We start from the raw sequence: 21,484 nt of genomic DNA, 5'->3' as shown, positions 1-21,484 counted from the left end.
TCAGCTTTTTCAACGTTGTATTTTTGACTATTTTATGTTTTATTTTATTTTACTGGGCAAGTTGAGATAAGGCCAGTGAGTCGCAATTGCATTTTTTTAAAGCCGTCTCAGCAAAACTAACCCCAAAATATTTTCCTTAAAGGTCCTATACTCCACAAAACTGACTCTTTATTGAGCTTTAAACCGTGTTAAAATGTTGTTCCCTCCTCAAAACATTCCCGGAGTTGATTAGTTTACATCTCCAAAGCTCAAAAAAAGCTCTATTCTGTTTTATGAAGCGGTAGTTTTCAAGTGAACACCTCCTTTTACCTTAAGTCAGCAGAGAGAGAGGATTAAAATTGTCCAAACGATTCTAGTGAAGGTGCGTGGAGTTTAAAAACACTTCCACATGACGTCACAAGGTGGAACAGAGTGTTTTCTGTTGTTTGAGAGACGAACTGTGTGTTTAAACGTGTGCGAATGAAACAAAACACAACTCCGGGTTTGTCTGTGATGAGGAAACGACACTAGAACAGCTCAGAAAACGGCGTTACACAGGACTTTTACACGGGACTTTACACGGGACTTTTACACATTTCTGCAGCTTAAAACACTCCTGTGCCTAAACCTGAACCTGTTTTCTAACTCTTGACTAAACTTGATCACTTCGAATGGCCAATCCCGACATTCTAACATCGCCCCTCCAGATGAGACGCCGCCGCGCTTCCTGTACCATGTGACGCGGGTCATGTGACGCTGCAGATAAGTGCTCTTTGTGTGTGTGTGGCCCATGTGACCCACGGGTTACTCTGGAGCAGCACAGCCCTAAACTACTCCTCTACTAAACTACTGCTCTTCCTCCTCCTCACAGTCTCCTCTGCTCTTCCTCCTCACAAAGTCTCCTCTCCTCCTCACAAAGTCTCCTCTCCTCCTCACAGTCTCTCTCCTCCTCACAAAGTCTCCTCTCCTCCTCACAGTCTCCTCTCCTCCTCACAAAGTCTCCTCTCTCCTCACAAAGTCTCCTCTCCTCCTCACAAAGTCTCCTCTCCTCCTCACAAAGTCTCCTCTCCTCCTCACAAAGTCTCCTCTCCTTCTCACAAAGTCTCCTCTCCTCACAAAGTCTCCTCTCCTCCTCACAGTCTCCTCCTCACAAAGTCTCCTCTCCTCACAGTCTCCTCCTCACAAAGTCTCCTCCCCTCCTCACAGTCTCCTCTGCTCTTCCTCCTCACCTCTCCTCCTCACAAAGTCTCCTCTCCTCCTCACAAAGTCTCCTCTCCTCCTCACAAAGTCTCCTCTCCTCCTCACAGTCTCCTCTGCTCTTCCTCCTCAGTCTCCTCCTCACAAAGTCTCCTCTCCTCCTCACAAGTCTCCTCTCCTCCTCACAAAGTCTCCTCTCCTCCTCACAGTCTCCTCTCCTCCTCACAGTCTCCTCTCCTCTCTCCTCTTCCTCCTCACAAAGTCTCTCCTCCTCACAAAGTCTCCTCTCCTCCTCACACAAAGTCCTCTCCTCCTCACAAAGTCTCCTCTCCTCCTCAGTGTCTCCTCTCCTCCTCACAGTGTCTCCTCTCCTCCTCACAGTGTCTCCTCTCCTCCTCACAGTGTCCTCTCCTCCTCACAGTCTCCTCTCCTCCTCACAGTCTCCTCTCCTCCTCACAGTCTCCTCTCCTTTTTCCTCCTTCTCACAGTGTCCTCTGCTCTTTATCCTCACAAAGTCTCCTCCTCACAAAGTCCCTGCTCCTCACAAAGTCTCCTCTGCTCCTCCTCCTCACATTGTCTTCTCTCCTCCTCACATAGTCTTCTCTCCTCCTCAGTCTTCTCTGCTCCTCCTCCTCTTCCTCACGGTTTCCTCTGATCTTCCTCCTCACACTCTCTTCTCCTCCTCCTCACACAGTCTCCTCTGCTCTTCCTCCCCAAACAGTGTGAGGAGGAGGAGGAGCGGTGGAGTCTGCTCTCCTCCTCCTCCTCCTCACATATTTTCCTCCTTTATTACACTTGTATATTAACTGCAAACACTTAACATATTTATATCTCCGTGTTCCTTCTATTGTTTGGAAAATGTTATATTCGCCAAACGTATTAACATGTTTCACTACCAAGTTTCAGCTTTGTTTTTACTACTCTGACTGTCCCCTCTTTTTGCTCTTCGTGCTCAGTCACTCCCCTTTCAGAGCGCTATCACGTTACAAAAATCAGCGAACGTCCCGTCAAGTTGTGCGCACAGTTTTGTATCATGTTTTTGTAAGTTTATGGAGAATTATCGTGTGGGAGCCATGGGGGACAGAATCAGGCTGCAAACAGGGTTATAAGGAGGGTTTGAATAGGGCCTGGGAGAGATCGCTAGATTACTCAAACATGCACGGATGACTCTAAAACCTCTTCAGACGTGTTTCTGATGAGGGAACAACGTTATAACACGGTAGGAAGCTCCCGAAAAGTCCATTTGCACAATACTGCCTCTCTAAAGATAGTCAAAGCAGGGAGCTCATTTAGATTTGGGTTTATACTTCGTTTATACTACGTCTAACAGCCCAGGAGTGGACCTGCGCGGTTTAGGTTTATATTTGATCATACTAGATAGGACAGTGGCAGTATCTGTAGAGTTTAGGTTCATATTTGGTACTTGCAGTGGCTTTGCCTGTGTGGTTTAGCTCATACTTGACAGGACTCTGACTGTACCTGCAGAGTCCAGGTTCATACTTGATAGTACAGAGCTTTTACCTGTAGATTTTAGGTTCATACTTGATAGTACAGAGCTTTTACCTGTAGATTTTAGGTTCATACTTGATAGTACACTGTTTTTACCCATTTAGTTTAGGTTCATACTTCATGGTGCAGTACTTTTACCCGTTTAGTTTAGGTTCATACTTGATAGTACAGTGCCTTTATCTGTATAGTTTAGGCTCATACTTGTTAGGTTCAGTGCTTTTACCTGTATAATTTACAGGTAAAACTACTGTACTATCAAGTATGAACCTATAGTTTAGGTTCATACTTGATAGTACAGTAGTTTACCTATATAATTTAGGTTCATACTTGATAGTCCTGTGCTTTTTACCTGTATATTTTAGGTTCATACTTCATAGTACAGTAGTTTTACCTGTATAGTTTAGGTTCATACTTGATAGTTCTGTGCTTTTTACCTGTATATTTTAGGTTCATACTTGGTAGTACACTGTTGTTACCCATTTAGTTTAGGTTCATACTTGATAGTCCAGTGCCTTTACCTGTTTGTTCAGGTTAATACTTGATAGTACACTGCTTTTACCTATATAGTTTGGGTTCATACTTGATAAATTCAGTGTTTTTACCAGTTTAGTTTAGGTTCATACTTGTTAGTCCAGTACTTTTACCTGTATAGTTTAGGTTCATATTTGGTAGAACAGTACTTTTATATGTATAGTTTAGGTTCATACTTGTTAGGTACAGTAGTTTTTACCTGTATAGTTTAGGTTCTTACTTGTTAGTCTAGTGCTTTTACTTGTTTAGTTTAGGTTCATACTTGGTAGTACAGTACTTTTATATGTATAGTTTAGGTTCATACTTGTTAGGTCTGGTGTTTTTACCTGTATAGTTTAGGTTCATACTTGTTAGGTCTGGTGTTTTTACCTGTGTGCCCGGCGAGCTCGCGGCTCACGCGCACGTTGCCTTCGCGGGTCTTGAGGTTGTAGATGGAGCAGATGTTGTCCAGACCTCCACAGGCCACGTAGTTCCCAGAGGGGGCGTAGGCGCAGGTCATCACCCAAGAGGAGCGCAGGGGGATGGCGTGGACCTGCGGGGGCACAGCGAAACGTTTTCAGGACGAATATGACAAAACGAGAGCCTGAACAGAATCTCACAGGGGTTTATTTCATACTGACGCAACCACAAACAGAAACAGTGAAACAAAACGCTGCAAATCCTCAGTTATGAAAAGGTGTTTCAATACACGCATCAAGAATCTCAAACTTCCGGTCATTGCGCAATTCATACTGGGAAGGATTTTCCGAAAAAGTGAGAATCAAACCGCCATGTTTGTTTTACCAGTGGGATGTGTCTATTGTCAAAGTGGATCTTTTCAAGTCTTTTGAACCATATCACGTTTGTTTCTGGTTCTGATATTGTCATATTTTAGGTTTTGGGATTCGGACATGGTAATTGTGTGGTTGTTGGATCCTAACAGCGGAAAACGACTCGAGAAATTGGTTTGCAAACTCCATAAATGCAAAAGTGAATCAGATGTGTGTGACTCAAACCTCCATTCAAACTGTTTCTCTTCCCATCGGAATTGAAAAATAGTGAAAGGTGAAGGCGATGGGCAGGATTGATCCACAGGAAGAACCAAAAAGGAATCATCTGACTGACTAAATCATCCCGAGTTTGCAGAGAACATTTTGTATGTGGAGCGACGACAAAACAAAATCCCGTTTGTTAATGGAGAGGAGCAGAAGACAAACAGACTGAGCTGCACTTTCTTGTTCTTGTGGTTTTACAGCAACATCACATCTTGGTCTCTTTGCAGTGGAAGGTGTTTCTTGGTGAACAGTTGGTGCCTCTTGCTTTGGCATTGACTTTTTAAATTCGTAACCAAGACTGAGTGAGGGATTGGGATTTTGTTTTGTCCTCGCTCCACATACAAAATGTTCTCTACAAACTCGGGATGATTTAGGCAGTTAAAAGTTTCCTTTTTTGTTCTTCCTGTGGATCAATCCTGCCCATCGCCTTCACCTTTCACTATTTTTCAATTCCGATGGGAAGAGAAACAGTTTGAATGGAGGTTTGAGTCATACACATCTGATTCACTTTTGCATTTATGGAGTTCACAAACACATTTCTCGAGTCGTTTTCCGCTGTTAGGATCCAACAACCACACAATTAACGATGTCCGAATCCCAAAACTACAATATGACAATATCAGAACCAGAAACAAAAGTGATATGGTTCAAAAGACTTGAAAAGATCGACTTCGACAATAGACACATCCCACTGGGAAAACAAACATGGAGGTTTGACGCTCACTTTTTTGCTAAATCCTTCCCAGTGTGAATTGCGCAATGACCGAAAGTCCGAGATTCTTGATGCGTTTATTGAAGCTAAACTGATGCATGTTCGGTTGGTTTATGCTCTTATGGAAATTGAAAACATTTGATGCAATGTCACTAGGGCTGGGCATCATTAAGAAGCTGCTGATACGATACTTACCTCGATACGTAGGAAACGATATGATATGCATCTCGTAAAGTGAACTTTCGATTTGATATACAAGGTGTCATTTTGCAGGCCAATAATTTTGTCAGTTCTTGTTGAAATAACCTCAAATATTCACTGAATGTTTAGAAACAGATCAAGATTTTATATTTAATGTTTTATTTTTGTTCTGTTTTCAGGTTGAGCCGTTCACTCCCAAAGAGAAGTCAGTTTGCGTTTTGGAATCTGCTCACACACTCACCCAAGTCTGTGCAGCCTTCAGTGCAACATTTGGAAAAACTTCACCAACTGGCAACAAATTTGGACTTGGTACCAAGACTTTAAAGAGGAAAACTGCTTACGCCTGTGTGCCTGTGTGTTCTGTAGATGTTTGTAAAGTTCAGACCTGTTACAGACTCCAAGCTCTATGGGCACGGACGGACTGAGACAAACACAAGCGCTGGAAACATGTAGTGTCGTCCCAAAATGTTCTGATACTGATAAACTTTTTCAGATTCTTTCAGGTACCCCCACGAGCAAGTCACCGATATAGAACCATCCAGCATTTTTCCGAAGGACGACATGTATTTGCGTCAGAGCAGAGTTTAAACTGTAGAGGCTCGAACTGGTTTGAATAAAATCATAGAGGGAACGACCGGGAACAAGTTTAACAAGATACACGATAAATACTAAGACCATGGTTCAGTAACGGCTCTGACCCACGGCTACACGACTATTTACTGTTCATTTAAAGAAGTTCAAAGTAATGCTCCTGCTGAAGGGTGATTGTGTGTGTTGTGTGTGTGTGTGTGTGTGTGTGTGTGTACCTTGTTTGTGGTGTAGCTGTCCCAGATGATGAGCTTGCCGTCCTGAGAGGCACTGACCAAAAGCCTGTGGACAGAACAGAGTCAGATCAGACCAAGGCCACGCTCTCCTCCGGGGGAATGTGGAAGAAGAACCATGTGTGTTTTTTAAAGCTCAGAGCTGTGAGGGAGGAACCCCCAGAGAACCGCACAGGAGCGCCCCCTGCCGGCACCTGACAGAGACGAGGTCGCTCTATAAACTCGGCACAGGCAGGTGCAGGTGGAGAAAAGTGTCCATGTTTAGAAGTGTCAACAGAAAAAGAACAGCCTCTGTTGAACATGAACAGTTTGTATTCTCCTGTGAGCAGAGCAGGAGGAGCTGGAGACTTTTAACACCTGCTCAGTCTGCACACGTGTTTGACACCAGAACTTCTGCTAGAAAGACAATTACACTGATAAAACTGTTCAGTTTAACATCACAACCTCTGGGGCAAACGGGCAAAACCTCAGACACAGAGGAGACGGACGGGGGGATTCTGGCTGTAGGACCGTTAGACACACGGACATTTGAAGCAGTAAAATGTTACAGGTTAAATGCCCAACAAATCTGTCTCTAAACTTTATAAAGGATTGCAAATACAAAAGGGTAACAATACATTTTTTGTTAAATCTAAATGGGAGGATGAGCCGCATATTGTTTTATCAGAAGATGATTGGCTTTTGATGTGCAGCACACAACAAACAACAACAAGCTCCAAAAGGTGGAGGGAATTCGGGTGGAAGTGTCTTATACGATTCTTTATTACACCTCAAATTACTGCCAAAGCACAAGGGTCAGATTCTCAATGTTGGAGACAGTGCGGCCAGTCAAACGCCGATCACTCTCAGATTTTTTGGACATGTACAAAATTAAAATCATTCTGGGATAATGTGTTTGAAAAAACAGATACGATCTTGACTTATGTTGTTCCCAAGGACCCAAAGATATTTTTGTTGGGTCTTCTGCCTGGAGAGGTGACCGAAAAAGCGGACAGATACATTTAGCATCAAAAAAGGCAATAACAGGAAGCTGGCTTAAAAAGGACCCACCGACAGTGAACCAGTGGCTCGACATTATAGAAGAAATATATTCCATGGAACAAATGACTTTTTTTCTACGTCTCCAAGGACATTTCTTCATTAAACACTGGACAAAAGGGTTGAAATATAAACAAAGAGACTTGAGACTTACAACAACGGAACAGTGCCCCAGGTTTTTGTTTTTATGTTTTTATATTTATTTGTTTGTTTCTCAAAACTTGAAAAACTGAATAAATAAAAAGTATTAAAAAAAAAAGTTACAGGTTAAAATGAGCCAAAGGCAGTTCTAGTGAATGAGGCTGAAAGTGCAGAAGAGTCGGCGCAGATTCACACGATCACAGAGACCGACTTTAAACACAGGAGGTTTTAAACACTGCACCTGTTCTTATGGATTAATGTCACATCCAAGAACCAGGAGGAAAACCTGAAGTCTGAATTACACTTTCACCTTTTGGATTTTAAGAATGTTTGAAAATCTCTGCAACAGAATCTGCATGAACCCCACTACAGCTCTGGACACTTGTAAACACTGTAAACGCTCAAAGTCTCGTTTGAAGTGACCTGGAGCGGCCTGTTGTCTGAGGAGAACTCTTCTCTAACTCTCCTGAGGTGAGGTGATTATCAAAACCGTGTACCTGGAGTCTGTGCCCCAGTGCATGGCGTAGATCTTGGCCAGGTGGCCCCTCAACGTCCGTCTGGTGCGCATCTGGATCCGGCCCACGGGGTCGATGTTGGCCGTGATCTGAGGTCAGAGAGAAAGAGACAGGGGTCAGAGAGAGAGAGACAGGGGTCAGAGAGAGAGAGAGACAGGGGTCAGAGAGAGAGAGACAGGGTCAGAGAGAGAGAGAGACAGGGTCAGAGAGAGAGACAGGGGTCAGAGAGAGAGAGAGAGACAGGGTCAGAGAGAGAGAGAGAGACAGGGGTCAGAGAGAGAGAGAGAGACAGGGGTCAGAGAGAGAGAGAGAGACAGGGGTCAGAGAGAGAGAGAGAGAGAGAGACAGGGGTCAGAGAGAGAGAGAGAGAGACAGGGTCAGAGAGAGAGAGAGAGAGAGAGAGAGAGACAGGGTCAGAGAGAGAGAGAGAGACAGGGGTCAGAGAGAGAGAGAGAGAGACAGGGGTCAGAGAGAGAGAGAGAGACAGGGGTCAGAGAGAGAGAGAGAGACAGGGGTCAGAGAGAGAGAGAGACGGGGTTAGAGAGAGAGAGAGACACGGGTCAGAGAGAGACACGGGTCAGAGAGAGAGACACGGGTCAGAGAGAGAGACAGGGGTCAGAGAGAGAGAGAGACGGGGTCAGAGAGAGAGACACGGGGTCAGAGAGAGAGAGACGGGGATCAGAGAGAGAGACGGGGTCAGAGAGAGAGAGACAGGGTCAGAGAGAGAGAGAGAGACAGGGTCAGAGAGAGAGAGACGGGGTTAGAGAGAGAGAGAGAGACAGGGTCAGAGAGAGAGAGACAGGGTCAGAGAGAGAGAGAGAGAGACAGGGGTCAGAGAGAGAGAGAGAGAGAGACAGGGTCAGAGAGAGAGAGAGAGAGACAGGGTCAGAGAGAGACAGGGGTCAGAGAGAGAGAGACGGGGTCAGAGAGAGAGAGAGACAGGGTCAGAGAGAGAGAGAGAGACAGGGTCAGAGAGAGAGAGAGAGAGGGTCAGAGAGAGAGAGAGACAGGGGTCAGAGAGAGAGAGACAGGGGTCAGAGAGAGAGAGAGGGTCAGAGAGAGAGACAGGGTCAGAGAGAGAGAGAGAAGGGTCAGAGAGAGAGACACGGGGTCAGAGAGAGAGACACGGGTCAGAGAGAGAGACACGGGTCAGAGAGAGAGACACGGGTCAGAGAGAGAGAGACAGGGTCAGAGAGAGAGAGAGAGAGACAGAGGGTCAGAGAGAGAGAGAGAGACAGGGTCAGAGAGAGAGAGAGACAGGGTCAGAGAGAGAGAGAGGACAGGGTCAGAGAGAGAGAGACAGGGTCAGAGAGAGAGAGAGAGAGTCAGAGAGAGAGACAGGGTCAGAGAGAGAGAGACACGGGTCAGAGAGAGAGAGAGAACAGGGTCAGAGAGAGAGACAGGGTCAGAGAGAGAGAGAGACAGGGTCAGAGAGAGAGAGACAGGGTCAGAGAGAGAGACACGGGTCAGAGAGAGAGACAGAGAGTCAGAGAGAGAGACAGGGTCAGAGAGAGAGACAGGGTCAGAGAGAGAGAGAGAGAGACAGGGTCAGAGAGAGAGAGACGGGGTCAGAGAGAGAGAGAGGGGTCAGAGAGAGAGAGAGACAGGGTCGAGAGAGAGAGAGAGAGAGAGACAGGGGTCAGAGAGAGAGAGACAGGGGTCAGAGAGAGAGAGAGAGACGGGGTCAGAGAGAGAGAGAGACAGGGGTCAGAGAGAGAGAGAGAGAGAGAGACAGGGTCAGAGAGAGAGAGAGAGAGACGGGGTCAGAGAGAGAGAGAGACGGGGTCAGAGAGAGAGAGAGAGAGAGAGAGAGACGGGGTCAGAGAGAGAGAGAGAGACGGGTCAGAGAGAGAGAGAGACAGGGTCAGAGAGAGAGAGAGACAGAGAGGGTCAGAGAGAGAGAGAGAGACACGGGGGTCAGAGAGAGAGAGACGGGGTCAGAGAGAGAGAGAGACGGGGTCAGAGAGAGAGAGACGGGGTCAGAGAGAGAGAGAGAGAGAGAGGGGTCAGAGAGAGAGAGACGGGGTCAGAGAGAGAGAGAGAGACGGGGTCAGAGAGAGAGAGACAGGGGTCAGAGAGAGAGAGAGACAGGGTCAGAGAGAGAGAGAGACGGGGTCAGAGAGAGAGACGGGGTCAGAGAGAGAGACGGGTCAGAGAGAGAGAGACAGGGTCAGAGAGAGAGACAGGGTGTGTGTGTGTGTGTGTGTGTGTTTCTTACTTGAGACAGAGTGGCATCTGCACACGCTTTCCTGGCATCCTGAAACACAGAGCAGAGTTAGAACAGAACCTGGACTAAAGACAAACATCAACCCGAGCGTCCGACAGTGAAACCAAGAGGGACTAGAACATGAAGAGGGACTAGAACATGAAGAGGGACTAGAACATGAAGAGGGACTAGAACATGAAGAGGGACTAGAACATGAAGAGGGACTAGAACACACGTCTGTCAAAACCAGCGGAACAATGAATCAGACTGTATGAACATATCCAACCCGCTGGCTGTTGCGTTACAAACAGGAAGTGAGCACGGGCGCAATCTGGCTCGTCTCTGGCTCCAGTTCACTTTCTGTTGAAAAACCATCACTTGTTCGGTCTTTTTGGTCTTAAAATGTTTTTATTAACCCACTCTGCCTGATCCTGGGGTTTTTATTTCACCATTTTAATCGGCGTTAGCATCAGGTTTTCTTTACGCCGACTCTGGTCTGAGCTCAAGTGACGGGACAGTAAACGTTATTTTCTACTACCGTATTTTTCGGAATATAAGTCGCACTTTTTTCATGGTTTGGGTGTTTCCTGTGACTTAAAGGTTGTATAGAGGATTTTTTCAAGGGAAGAGAAATACAGCGACAGTCCTTGTGCGCATTCAGAATTACTGTTGAAGTTTCCTGTCTAGAAGTAATTCAGCGACCGACGCGTCAGTTTTTTGACCCTTCGTCTGCTTCGGTTGCGCCATCGCTGGACGAGATCTCCAAGAATCACCTCAGTTTGGCTTTGCTACTTTTCCACTTTTCTTCTTTCAGCGACCTCAAAAACGGACTTTCTTTTGCGGCGAACCGGTCGTGGATTCTCGTCCGCCGTCGCAACAAACTTCGTGTGAAATGCGAGGAAGCGACAGTTCAAAAAAGCCTCTAAGAACCGCTGCGTAAACCACGTAATCCCCGCGCTCCGACGAGTCAGTTATACTAGGGAGTTTGATTGACAACCTAACAGCCAATAGAAAATGAGGGAGCCTCGTTTTCTATTGGCTGATGTTTATCTGGCCTCAACACGTCCACAGTTGATAGATTTTCGTTCTTTTTTTTTTGGTCATCATAATTACAAAGCTGCTGCGTCTCTGTAATGGTATTTTAATCTTTCACTGACAGTTTGAAACAAAAAAAAATCCTCCATACAACCTTTAATACTCAAGTGCAAGTATATAATTTCACGTGTTATTTTCACACTGACAGCCGTGAGAGGCTCTAGTCTTGTGTGCCAGGATCTGCTGCTGATATCACACTGTTACTCCTGTACATGGAGCTATAATAACATCTGTGTGATAAGTTCTATGCTCCTGTAGCACTGTCACTGCGCATGTCTCCTGCAGAAAGAGCCTCTATCCTGCTGCAAGTCGTGAAATAATTAGCTGAAAACAGTAATCGAGCAGCAGAAAGAAAGTTTGGAGTGAGAGAGAAACTTGTGAGGGACCGGAGAAAAGCGGAAGAGACTCGAACGGCAACGAAGAAAACACAAAAAGCAAATCCCGGACTAAAAGCGAGATTTAACTAATTGGCGGACACCGAGGATGAAGAATTGAATGGATTTAGTGATTTGGAGTGAGATGGAGAGTTTGGTAAACTTGTTCAGATAACAACAGCATAAACAACAGAACAAAACAACAGTTCATATGAGACGTTAACAGTCTGTTGTTCTCTCTTCTATTGTTAATAATTGTTATTAAATGTGTGTTCTTAGTCTCTGATTTTAAAACATAACTTTCTCTCAAAAAGTGTGACTTATAGTCCGGTGCCACTTACATGATTTTTTTCTTCTTCATTACACATTTTTTGATGCGACTTAGACTCCAGAGCGACTTATAGTCCAAAAAATACGGTAAATTAATTAACAGAAACTGCAACTGTGGTTTACATTCAAAGTGTCTGTTTACGTTTGTGTATATATATATATTTATGTGTTTGTGTGTGTGTATATTTGTGTGTTTATATGTGTGTTAGTGTATATATTTGTGTGAATATTTGTGTGTTTGTGCGTTTGTGTCTATGTTACGTGTGTATGTTTATATGTGTGTGTGTATGTTGTGAGTGTATATTTGTGTGTGTATACGTGTGTTATATGTGTGTTATATGTATATTTGTGTGTTTATAAGTGTGTTTGTGTGTATGTTACATGTGTATGTTTGTGTGTTTATATATGTGTGTTTATATGTACGTTTGTGTGTCATATGTGTGTGTGTATATTTGTGTGTGTCGTGTGTTTATATGCATGTGTATGTTACGTGTGTATATTTGTGTGTATATGTGTCTGTGTATATTTGTGTGTTTATATGTGTGTTTGTGTGTATGTTACATGTGTATGTTTGTGTTTTATATATGTGTGTTTATATGTACGTTTGTGTGTCATATGTGTGTGTGTATATTTGTGTGTCGTGTGTTTATATGCATGTGTATGTTACGTGTGTATATTTGTGTGTATATTTGTCTGTGTATATTTGTGTGTTTATATGTGTGTTTGTGTGTTTATATGCATGTGTGTGTGTATTTGTGTGTGTGTGTTTATATGTGTGTGTGTCGTGTGTGTGTTTATATGCATGTGTATGTTACGTGTGTATATTTGTGTGTATACGTATGTTATATGTGTATGTTACGTGTGTGTTTATATTTCTGTGTCGTATGTGCATATATTTGTGTGTTTATATGCATGTGTGTGTGTATTTGTGTGTGTGTATATATTTGTGTGTTTGTGTATATTTGTGTGTTTGTGTATATTTGTGTGTTTATATGTGTTTATGTTTGTGTGTTAGTGTGTCGTGTGTGTATATTTGTGTGTTTTTATGCATGTTATATGTGTGTTATGTATGTTTGTGTGTCATATGTGTGTGTATATTTGTGTGTTTATATGCATGTGTATGTTACGTGTGTATGTTTGTGTGTGTATACGTGTGTTGTGTGAGTGTATATTTGTGTTTATATGCGTGTGTGTGTGTGTGTGTATGTTTGTGTGTTTGTTGGTGTATATTTGTGTGTTTATAAGTGTGTTTGTGTGTATTTTACATGTGTATGTTTGTGTGTTTATATATGTGTTTATATGCATGTTATATGTGTGTTTTGTGTGTGTTTTTTGTGTGTTGTGTTGTGTGTGTGTGTGTATCAGGTGGACGGTGGACGGGGACTCACTCGGATCTGGTTCTTGAGCTGCTCGGCCTCCTGGCGCAGCTGGTCCAGTTCACTCATTTTCCTCTTCTAAAGCTGCTCTCCTCCACCTAGACTCTGCTGATCTGCACAAACACACAACACACACACACACACACACACACACACACACACACACACACAAACGCACAAACTGTTAGACACAACATTCCAGCGAACAACAAACAGCTTTTTATTTTGTGTTCAAAACAAAATAAAAAAATCACTTTCAGTATTGAGTTCATGAACATAAACGATACGGGCTCCCACGTAAAGCTGCGCCGTGTAATTTTTCTGTAGTGGGACCCTCACCTGCTTGTTTCTATGGATACGTCATTACTCTGGAATGTTCCACAGTGTGACATTAAACAGCTCTAACTTTACATTTATTCAATTTACGGGTGGTTTTAAAACTCAAAAATACCTAGAAAAACAGACATTCTGACTGTGAGCGGGGTCGCCTCTCCACAGATCTGACCTGTAACTTGGCCTGGTTTGGTCTCCATGAGGATAGAAAGATTTAAAGCCATACTGTGTGCTTTTAACTGCACGTTTTAATAATATTTAACTTGTTTATGTTGTTGTAAGATGACCTTGAGTGTCCAGAAAGGCACAACGCACAGAAAATGCAAACTACAGATCGATCGATATGTTTTATTTTGTTGTCTTTTTTTTTTTTTCATGCCCGATACCGATATCGATATCAATTGTTTAGAATCCAGTCCAACCGATGGCCGATACACTCTGCTGATATTTTTGGACTGATATTTTAATTAGTTTCCCCAAATTATGTACTGTAAATGAAATATATTCAAATGTATTTATTTTTACTTTATTTTTATTATTATTTTCTGGTGAATATTACTATTACTATTGTATTTTTATTTTATTATTACTGTTTTACTTATTTATTTTAAAAATGTTTATTATTATTAGTAGTATTTTTTTTCTAAATTTTATTTATTTATTTAATTTTTTTTCAGCGTCTGTTAATGGTGGGTGAAAAAAAAAAAAAAGTATTCTAAATTTACAACAAACTCACATACAGCTGCTTTTTTTGTTTTTTAACACCTCAAACCTATAAAGCGGCAGTGTGGTCACATTTTGTGTGGTTATGTCTTCGTATTAAAGTGTTAAAATGAAACTTTGAGTGCGTTTTTTAGGAAGTGGATCGACCAAAACTAAAAATAATCGGCCTTTGTTGTTGTTTCAAAAAGGAGCATTGTATAACTTTTCTGGTGAAGGCTCCATCAAACGCTTTTCTTCGTGGAGATGTTATTGCTTTGTCTGGAATGTTCCACAATATGTTTTTGCACATTAAACCTTTCTATCAAACCGAACCAAGTTACAGGTCAGATCTGTGGAGGGGCGACCCCGCTCACAGTCAAAATGTCTGTTTTTATTGGTATTTTTGAGCTCTAAAACCACTTGTAATTGAATAAATGTAAAAGTAAAGTAGAGCTGTTTAATGTCACACTGAGGAACATTCCAGGCAGAGCAATGACGTAACCATAGAAACAAGCAGGACCCTCCAGCAGAAAAGTTACACAATGCACCTTTAGGGCTCCAAACCTTTGCCTGTCTCGATAACAAATTTTGATAAACGAATAAATACAGACGATAAATGAGGATATTGAAACTAAAATGCACTGACACAAAAACCCAAAAACCACAAAAACTGCTCTAAATCTACAATATTATTTAAAAAACATGAGCTGCTGTAAATAAGCAGCAAAACAAAACTCTTCAGTATCGAGTTTGCATCTGAAATGACTCATAAAAGTCATTAATTTAAATTTTACAGCTCAAATTTCATCATATAGTCAAAAAAGAACCACAAATTTCCAAAGAAGTGTAAAGAAATATACTGTAAACAATAAAAACTGACCATAAAAAAAATAATTCCATCTAACTTATACTGAACGATAAGTCGAAATGGTCATTCTCGTGAAAATCGAGGCCAAATTGATCCAAACTTTTGCTGGATTCGAAAACTGACATTAGACGTGACCAGTGTTGGGGAGTAACAGATTACATGTACCGGAGTTAAGTAATCAGAGTACAAATGATGAGTAACTGTATTCAGTTACAGTTACTGTTTCAGTGAGTGGGAATTGGATTACAGTTACTTTGTTGAAATAAATGGATTACAGGGCAGTATTTTCCTGTTTTCACATTTTGGGCTTTATCCCCTGTTTTTTTTTTTTTTTTGTCTTTTCTCAGTAATTCCACTCATGCCGGATACTAAACCAGGTCTAAACTAGAGCTAAACCAGGTCTAAACCCGGACTAAACCAGGACTAAACCAGGACTAAACCAGATCTAAACCAGGACTAACCAGATCTAAACCAGGACTAAACTAGAGCTAAACCAGGTCTAAACCCGGACTAAACCAGATCTAAACCAGGACTAAAACAGGACTAAACCAGGACTAACCAGATCTAAACCAGGACTAAACCAGGACTAAACCAGATCTAAACCAGATCTAAACCAGGACTAAACCAGATCTAAACCAGACTAAACCAGGACTAAACCAGGATCTAAACCAGGACTAAACCAGATCTAAACCAGGACTAAACCAGATCTAAACCAGGACTAAACCAGACTAAACAGGACTAAAACAACTAAACAGGACTAAACAGACTAAACAGACTAAACCAGATCTAAACAAGGACTAAACCAGATCTAAACCAGGACTAAACCAGGACTAAACCAGATCTAAACAAGGACTAAAACAGGACTAAACCAGGACTAACCAGATCTAAACCAGGACTAAACCAGATCTAAACAAGGACTAAACCAGGACTAAACAAGGACTAAACCAGATCTAAACCAGGACTAAACCAGGACTAAACCAGATCTAAACAAGGACTAAACCAGGACTAAACCAGGACTAAACCAGGACTAAACAGACTAAACCAGGACTAAACCAGGACTAAACCAGATCTAAACCAGGACTAAACCAGGACTAAACCAGGACTAAACCAGATCTAAACCAGGACTAAACCAGATCTAAACCAGGACTAAACCAGATCTAAACCAGGACTAAACCAGACTAAACAAGGACTAAACCAGGACTAAACCAGATCTAAACCAGGACTAAACCAGATCTAAACCAGGACTAAACCAGGACTAAACCAGGACTAAACCAGATCTAAACCAGGACTAAACCAGGACTAAACCAGGACTAAACCAGGACTAAACCAGGACTAAACCAGGACTAAACCAGGACTAAACCCTGCTGCGTGGACGTGTTTCCTCATCTTCTATCAGTAATATTTTTCATTTGGTTCAGTAAAGTCTGGGCTTTTTATTTTCTTTTAGCAAACAAAACTTCTTATATGCAGATATCCGAGTCTTTGCTTCTCTACAGCAAATCAAGTAATCCAAAGTATTCAGATTACATTACTCACTTTAAGTAATTTAATGGATTACGTTACAAACTACATTCTGTGGTCTGTAATCTGTAATCTGTAGGGGAATGTGTTTTAAAAGTCACCTTCCCAACACTGGACGTGACTGAAGCTGAAGCTGAAGCGGCCCAGACCCAGTACAAATGTTTCAGTCCATTACGGTGTTTTTTCAGGACAGTTTTATGCATTTTTCATTTAATTCCACGGTCAGAGCCCAGAACTATAATAAAATCTGAAGCTGAACCCAAGATAGTGCCGTGTTGTTTTCAGTGGTTTGTGCTCTTCGGCTCATCGGCGCCCAACAACAATTCACTCTTCCGCGTTTACTTCCTCAATCCGGGCGAGCTCCTCCCACCCGCGCGGCGTCTGTAACGAGCACGGCGTGGAGCGTTTGGACCAATCGGAGCGAGAGCTGCTAGAGCGGAGAGAACGCGGCTCAGAACGGCGAGGCTCAGTCTGACAAAGATCACTTTTAGGCCCTTGGAGGATTTAAACATTTTTAAAAGTTTAACGTTGTGAAAATAGAAAAGAATCCTACAATATCTAGGAAAAACTTTGTGAAAAAAGCCGGACGCCCTGTCAGCCAAACACCACGTTCAGACTTTGGATGCACCGATACCGATACTGGTCTGGAATATCGGTGCAGATCCATTAAAATTTGGGGTATCGGCTTCACGATATCGTTTCAGTCGATCCTGTTCAGACTCTTTACTGACTGATGTAGGCCCAAGACATCTCACAACAACAATTTAAGTTTTAAACTTTTTGGTTGGGAGTCCGTCACCTGCTTGTTTCTATGGATACGTCATTGCTCTGCCTGGAATGTTCCACAGTGTGACATTAAACAGCTCGACTTTACATTTATTCAATTACAGGTGGTTTTATAACTCAAAAATACCTACAAAAAACAGGCGTTCTATTCTGACTGTGAGCGGTGTCGCCTCTCCACAGACCTGACCTGTGACTCGGTCTGGTTTGGTCTCCATGAAGATAGAAAGTGAAACATTCCAGACCAAGCAACGACATCTGCATGGAGAAAGAAAATCATCTGACGGTCCCTCCACCAGGAAAGTTACACAATGTACGTTCTGTTCACAAAAATCTGTTCAGTTACTCGCACAATCAGACCGATTTTGTAATAAAGTTAACGGTATTTTGAGAGAAATAAATGCCATTTTCAATCGGACACTGAAATTTACTTAAAGACAAAGCATTGGAAGTGAAAAACCTGGAACAGTATGTACCAAAGTTGTCAAAAGTATCAGAAATCCGACACTAAATCGATTCTAAAAGTAGTATTGAACCTAGATCCTCATTTTTCGCAGGTATCGATACTGAAAAAGTCACATTCACAAGACAAAAATGATAGATTACACAGATACAAGACGGAAATAAGAGAAAATACTGCGATTTAATGTTGAAAATCACGCTCTATTGTCGGAATAAAGTGTTTTTATCGTCTCTGCGGTATCGGAAATCAGTATCGAGTCCATTTCTTAGCATCAAAATCGAGTTGACAACACCAGCACGTTCTGACTGAAGCTGGAATTGAACCTCTAGCAGCAGAACTTCAACTAGAGCTTTGAAGGAGTTACGATTTCAACGCCTTTCCAACCATTTCTTCCAACGCCGAACAACACCACAACCAAATGCATCTGCCCGAACCCACTCGACATTAACCCTGTCGAGATAAACACCGAAACGTCGTAGGAGAATCTCAGTAAACCAGTTTTTGAATACAGTATCCATAAAAAGCCGGGGATGAGAATGAGTCGTAGAAGTGACATACAAAACCTTCTACAGCTCAAATCGCAACGAAAATAACAAAAATCAACCATATTTTGTAAAGAAAAACTATCCACAATAAAAAAATACATTGTTCTAGCTTTGAAGAAGTCCATAACTATCGTGAAAAGACTTCTCAACATTTCACATTTCAGCCCAACAACCAACAAAATTATGAAAAAACTCCCAAATTTTGCAAAGAAAAAAGTATCTGAGCACCAAAGTACAACGTTCTAGAAGAAGTCCATATAGTGATTATCATGACAGGACTTCAAAATTACACATTTCAGCCCAACAACATCAAATTTAAGAAAAATTTCACACAATTTGCAAAGAAAAAAATGATCTGAGCCTCAAAGTAGATTCTTCAAGCTTTCATATTTTGAAGGAGAAGTCGATTTACTCTATAATTATTGCGACAAGACTTCAACATTACACGTTTCAGCCCAACAAAACTACCAAAAATCTCACAAATTTTGCTAAGAAATAGTGTCTAAGCCCCAAAGTACAACGTTCTCGGAGAAGTCCATATCGTAATTATCATAACAGGACTTAAAATTTACAAATTTCAGCCCAACAAATTGCAAAATATGTTCGATTTTTCTTAATAAAAAAAAAAAGTATCTGCGCCTCAAAGTACAACGTTCTGGAGAAGTCCATAGAGTAATTATCGTGACAGGACTTAAACTTTACACATTTCAGCCCAAGAAATGACAAAATTAAGAAAAATGTAACACAATTTGTAAAGAAAGTAAGTATATAAGCCTCAAAGTAGATTGTTCTAGCTTTCATATTTTGAAGGAGAAGTCCATTTAGTCCATAATTTTTAGCGACAAGAATTCTCAACATTACACGTTTCAGCCCAACAAAATTGACCAAAAATCTGACAAATTTTGCTAAGAAATAGTGTCTAAGCCCCAAAGTACAACGTTCTAGGAGAAGTCCAAATAGTAATTATCGTGAGAGGACTTCGAAATTACACATTTCAGACCAACAAACACGAAAATTACGAAAAATCTCCCAAATTTTGCAAAGAAAAAGTATCTAAGCCCCAAAGTACAATGTTCTAGCTTTCATATATTGAAGGAGAAGTCCATTTAGTCCATAATTATTGCGACAGGACTTCAACATTACACATTTCAGCCTAACAAAATTAGAAAAAAATCTCAAATTTTGCAAAGAAAAGTGTCTGAGTCCCAAAGTACAATGTTCTAGGAGAAGTCCATATAGTAATTATCGTGACAGGACTTCTCAAGATTACAAATTTCAGATCAACAAACAACAAAATTACCAAAAAATCTCCCAAATTTTGCAAAAAAAAAAAAAAAAAAAAAAGTATCTGAGCCTCAATGTAGATTATTCTAACTTTCATATTTTGAAGGAGAAGTCCATTTAGTCCATAATTACTGCAACAAGAATTCTCAACATTACACATTTCAATCCAACAAACAACAAAATTACCAAAAAATCTCACAAATTTTGCTAAGAAATAGTGTCTAAGCCCCAAAGTACAATATTCTAGCTTTCATAACTTTCATATTTTGAAGGAGAAGTCCATTTAATAATTATTCGTGAAAGAACTTCTCAACATTTGGTCAGTTTTCAGCCCGTTTCATTCGCCCCGCTCTTGATTTTAAAAGGTATTTCTAGTTTCTACAAAGTCCGCCGAGCGTCCAGCGGAATCTGCCCGGTCCTGGTGAGGTTACCGTGGCCCGGTCCGGCTCCAAATCCAACCGCCGAGACTCAGACGAAGTGACGAAGATGGCGAGATGAGGCCGGAGGTGTGTCTGGGGGCTGCAGACGCTGCGGCTCTGGCTCCTCTTCAATGTCACTGTGGTAATCCCGGGACAGAGTTGATTCAGCTCCTCAGAACAAATCGGGTTAAGACAAAACCTGCTGATGATCCTGAAGCTGTGGCCTTCTCGCTGACCTCAATCCTCCTCCGCCCACACCCGCGGCACAACGCACTTTCTCCGCCGCACGTCTGTTTGTGTAAACGGACACGGACGTGAGCACGGGCGCGGTTCGGGCTCCGTCGACTCTGGCTCCGATCGACTTTACGTTGAAGAATTGGCGATCGACAATTTGGTCTTAAAATGTTTAACCCGCTCTACACGATCCTGCGGTTTTTATTTTTCGCTATTGTGTAGGTTTTTTTGTTTTTTTATTGCAGATTTTCAGACACAAACAAAAAAAGCACCTTATAAAAGTATAAAGTTTACAGTGAATAAAAACATTCACATTTAAAAAGGGCAATTTCAAAGCCCTAGTTTAATGAAATAATTTAAACTCACTCAAAAAGGACAAAACCAGCCTCTTTTCTTTCAATTAAACTAACAAAAAGTTTCAGGTCGTTCTTCAAGTGTGTTATGTTTGGTTTAACCTTAAAAAAAAAAGACATTTGTGAATAAAATGTTCCCCTAAAAGCCATAAATTGTTAATCATTTGTTCATTTCTTTTTCAATATAAAACCAAAAATAAGAAAACGACAAAACAACTATTTTCTTCGCTATTTGTGTCCAAAATCAAAATGAAAAATCGGATAATGATTTGGTTTTTCAGTTTTTGATTTTGTGTTTAAATGAAAACGTGACGTAAACTGCGATGCTGGACTGAACCAGGACTGAACCAGGACTAGACCAGGACTGAACCAGGACTAAACCAGGACTGAACCAGGACTAAACCAGGACTGAACCAGGACTAAACCAGGACTAAACCAGGACTAAACCAGGACTGAACCAGGACTGAACCAGGACTGAACCAGGACTGAACCAGGACTGAACCAGGACTGAACCAGGACTGAGGCCGGAACCAGACTGGGACTGAAAATGGTTTAGTCCTGTTTTAATCCTGGTTTAGTCCTGGTTTAGTCCTGGTTTAGTCCTGGTTTAGTCCGGCATTGCAGCTTAAGTCTGAAAACAGGAAACTGTCATTACCCGTTTTTTCCATTTTTCATTTAAACACAACATCGAAAACTGAAAAAAATGAATCATTATCTGTTTTTTCATTTTGGTTTTGGAGACAAATAATGAAGAAAAGTTGTTTTTTCATTTTCTTATTTATAATTTGAAAAACAAATGAACGAATGACACGTGGATTATTGTTGATGCCAAATTCCATTCTTTTATCATCTATTAATACACAAACATTTATTTCGTTTATAGTTGGAGCGACAAACTGAATCCACCTGGACTGAAGCCA

General features: G+C 41.7%; 1 protein-coding gene across 1 annotated transcript in view; it reads right to left on the bottom strand.

Moving 5' to 3' along the window:
- The window catches only part of gnb1a (guanine nucleotide binding protein (G protein), beta polypeptide 1a), a 54,002-nt gene that overhangs the window by 13,711 nt on the left and 18,807 nt on the right, over positions 1 to 21,484 (bottom strand). The window contains exons 2-6 of the mRNA XM_055165697.1: positions 13,072 to 13,172; positions 9,897 to 9,935; positions 7,661 to 7,767; positions 5,970 to 6,033; positions 3,586 to 3,748 (exon numbers count right to left, since the gene is read on the bottom strand). Coding sequence (XP_055021672.1) covers positions 3,586 to 3,748; positions 5,970 to 6,033; positions 7,661 to 7,767; positions 9,897 to 9,935; positions 13,072 to 13,128 — 430 coding nt within the window. The 5' untranslated portion in view covers positions 13,129 to 13,172. The remainder of the gene's footprint in view (positions 1 to 3,585; positions 3,749 to 5,969; positions 6,034 to 7,660; positions 7,768 to 9,896; positions 9,936 to 13,071; positions 13,173 to 21,484) is intronic.

This window comes from Boleophthalmus pectinirostris, unplaced genomic scaffold (assembly GCF_026225935.1).
Source record: "Boleophthalmus pectinirostris isolate CB_2022bp ecotype Guang Dong unplaced genomic scaffold, ASM2622593v1 HiC_scaffold_8, whole genome shotgun sequence".
Classification (NCBI taxonomy): Eukaryota; Metazoa; Chordata; class Actinopteri; order Gobiiformes; family Gobiidae; genus Boleophthalmus; species Boleophthalmus pectinirostris.
This window is presented reverse-complemented; position numbering and strand designations above follow the sequence as displayed.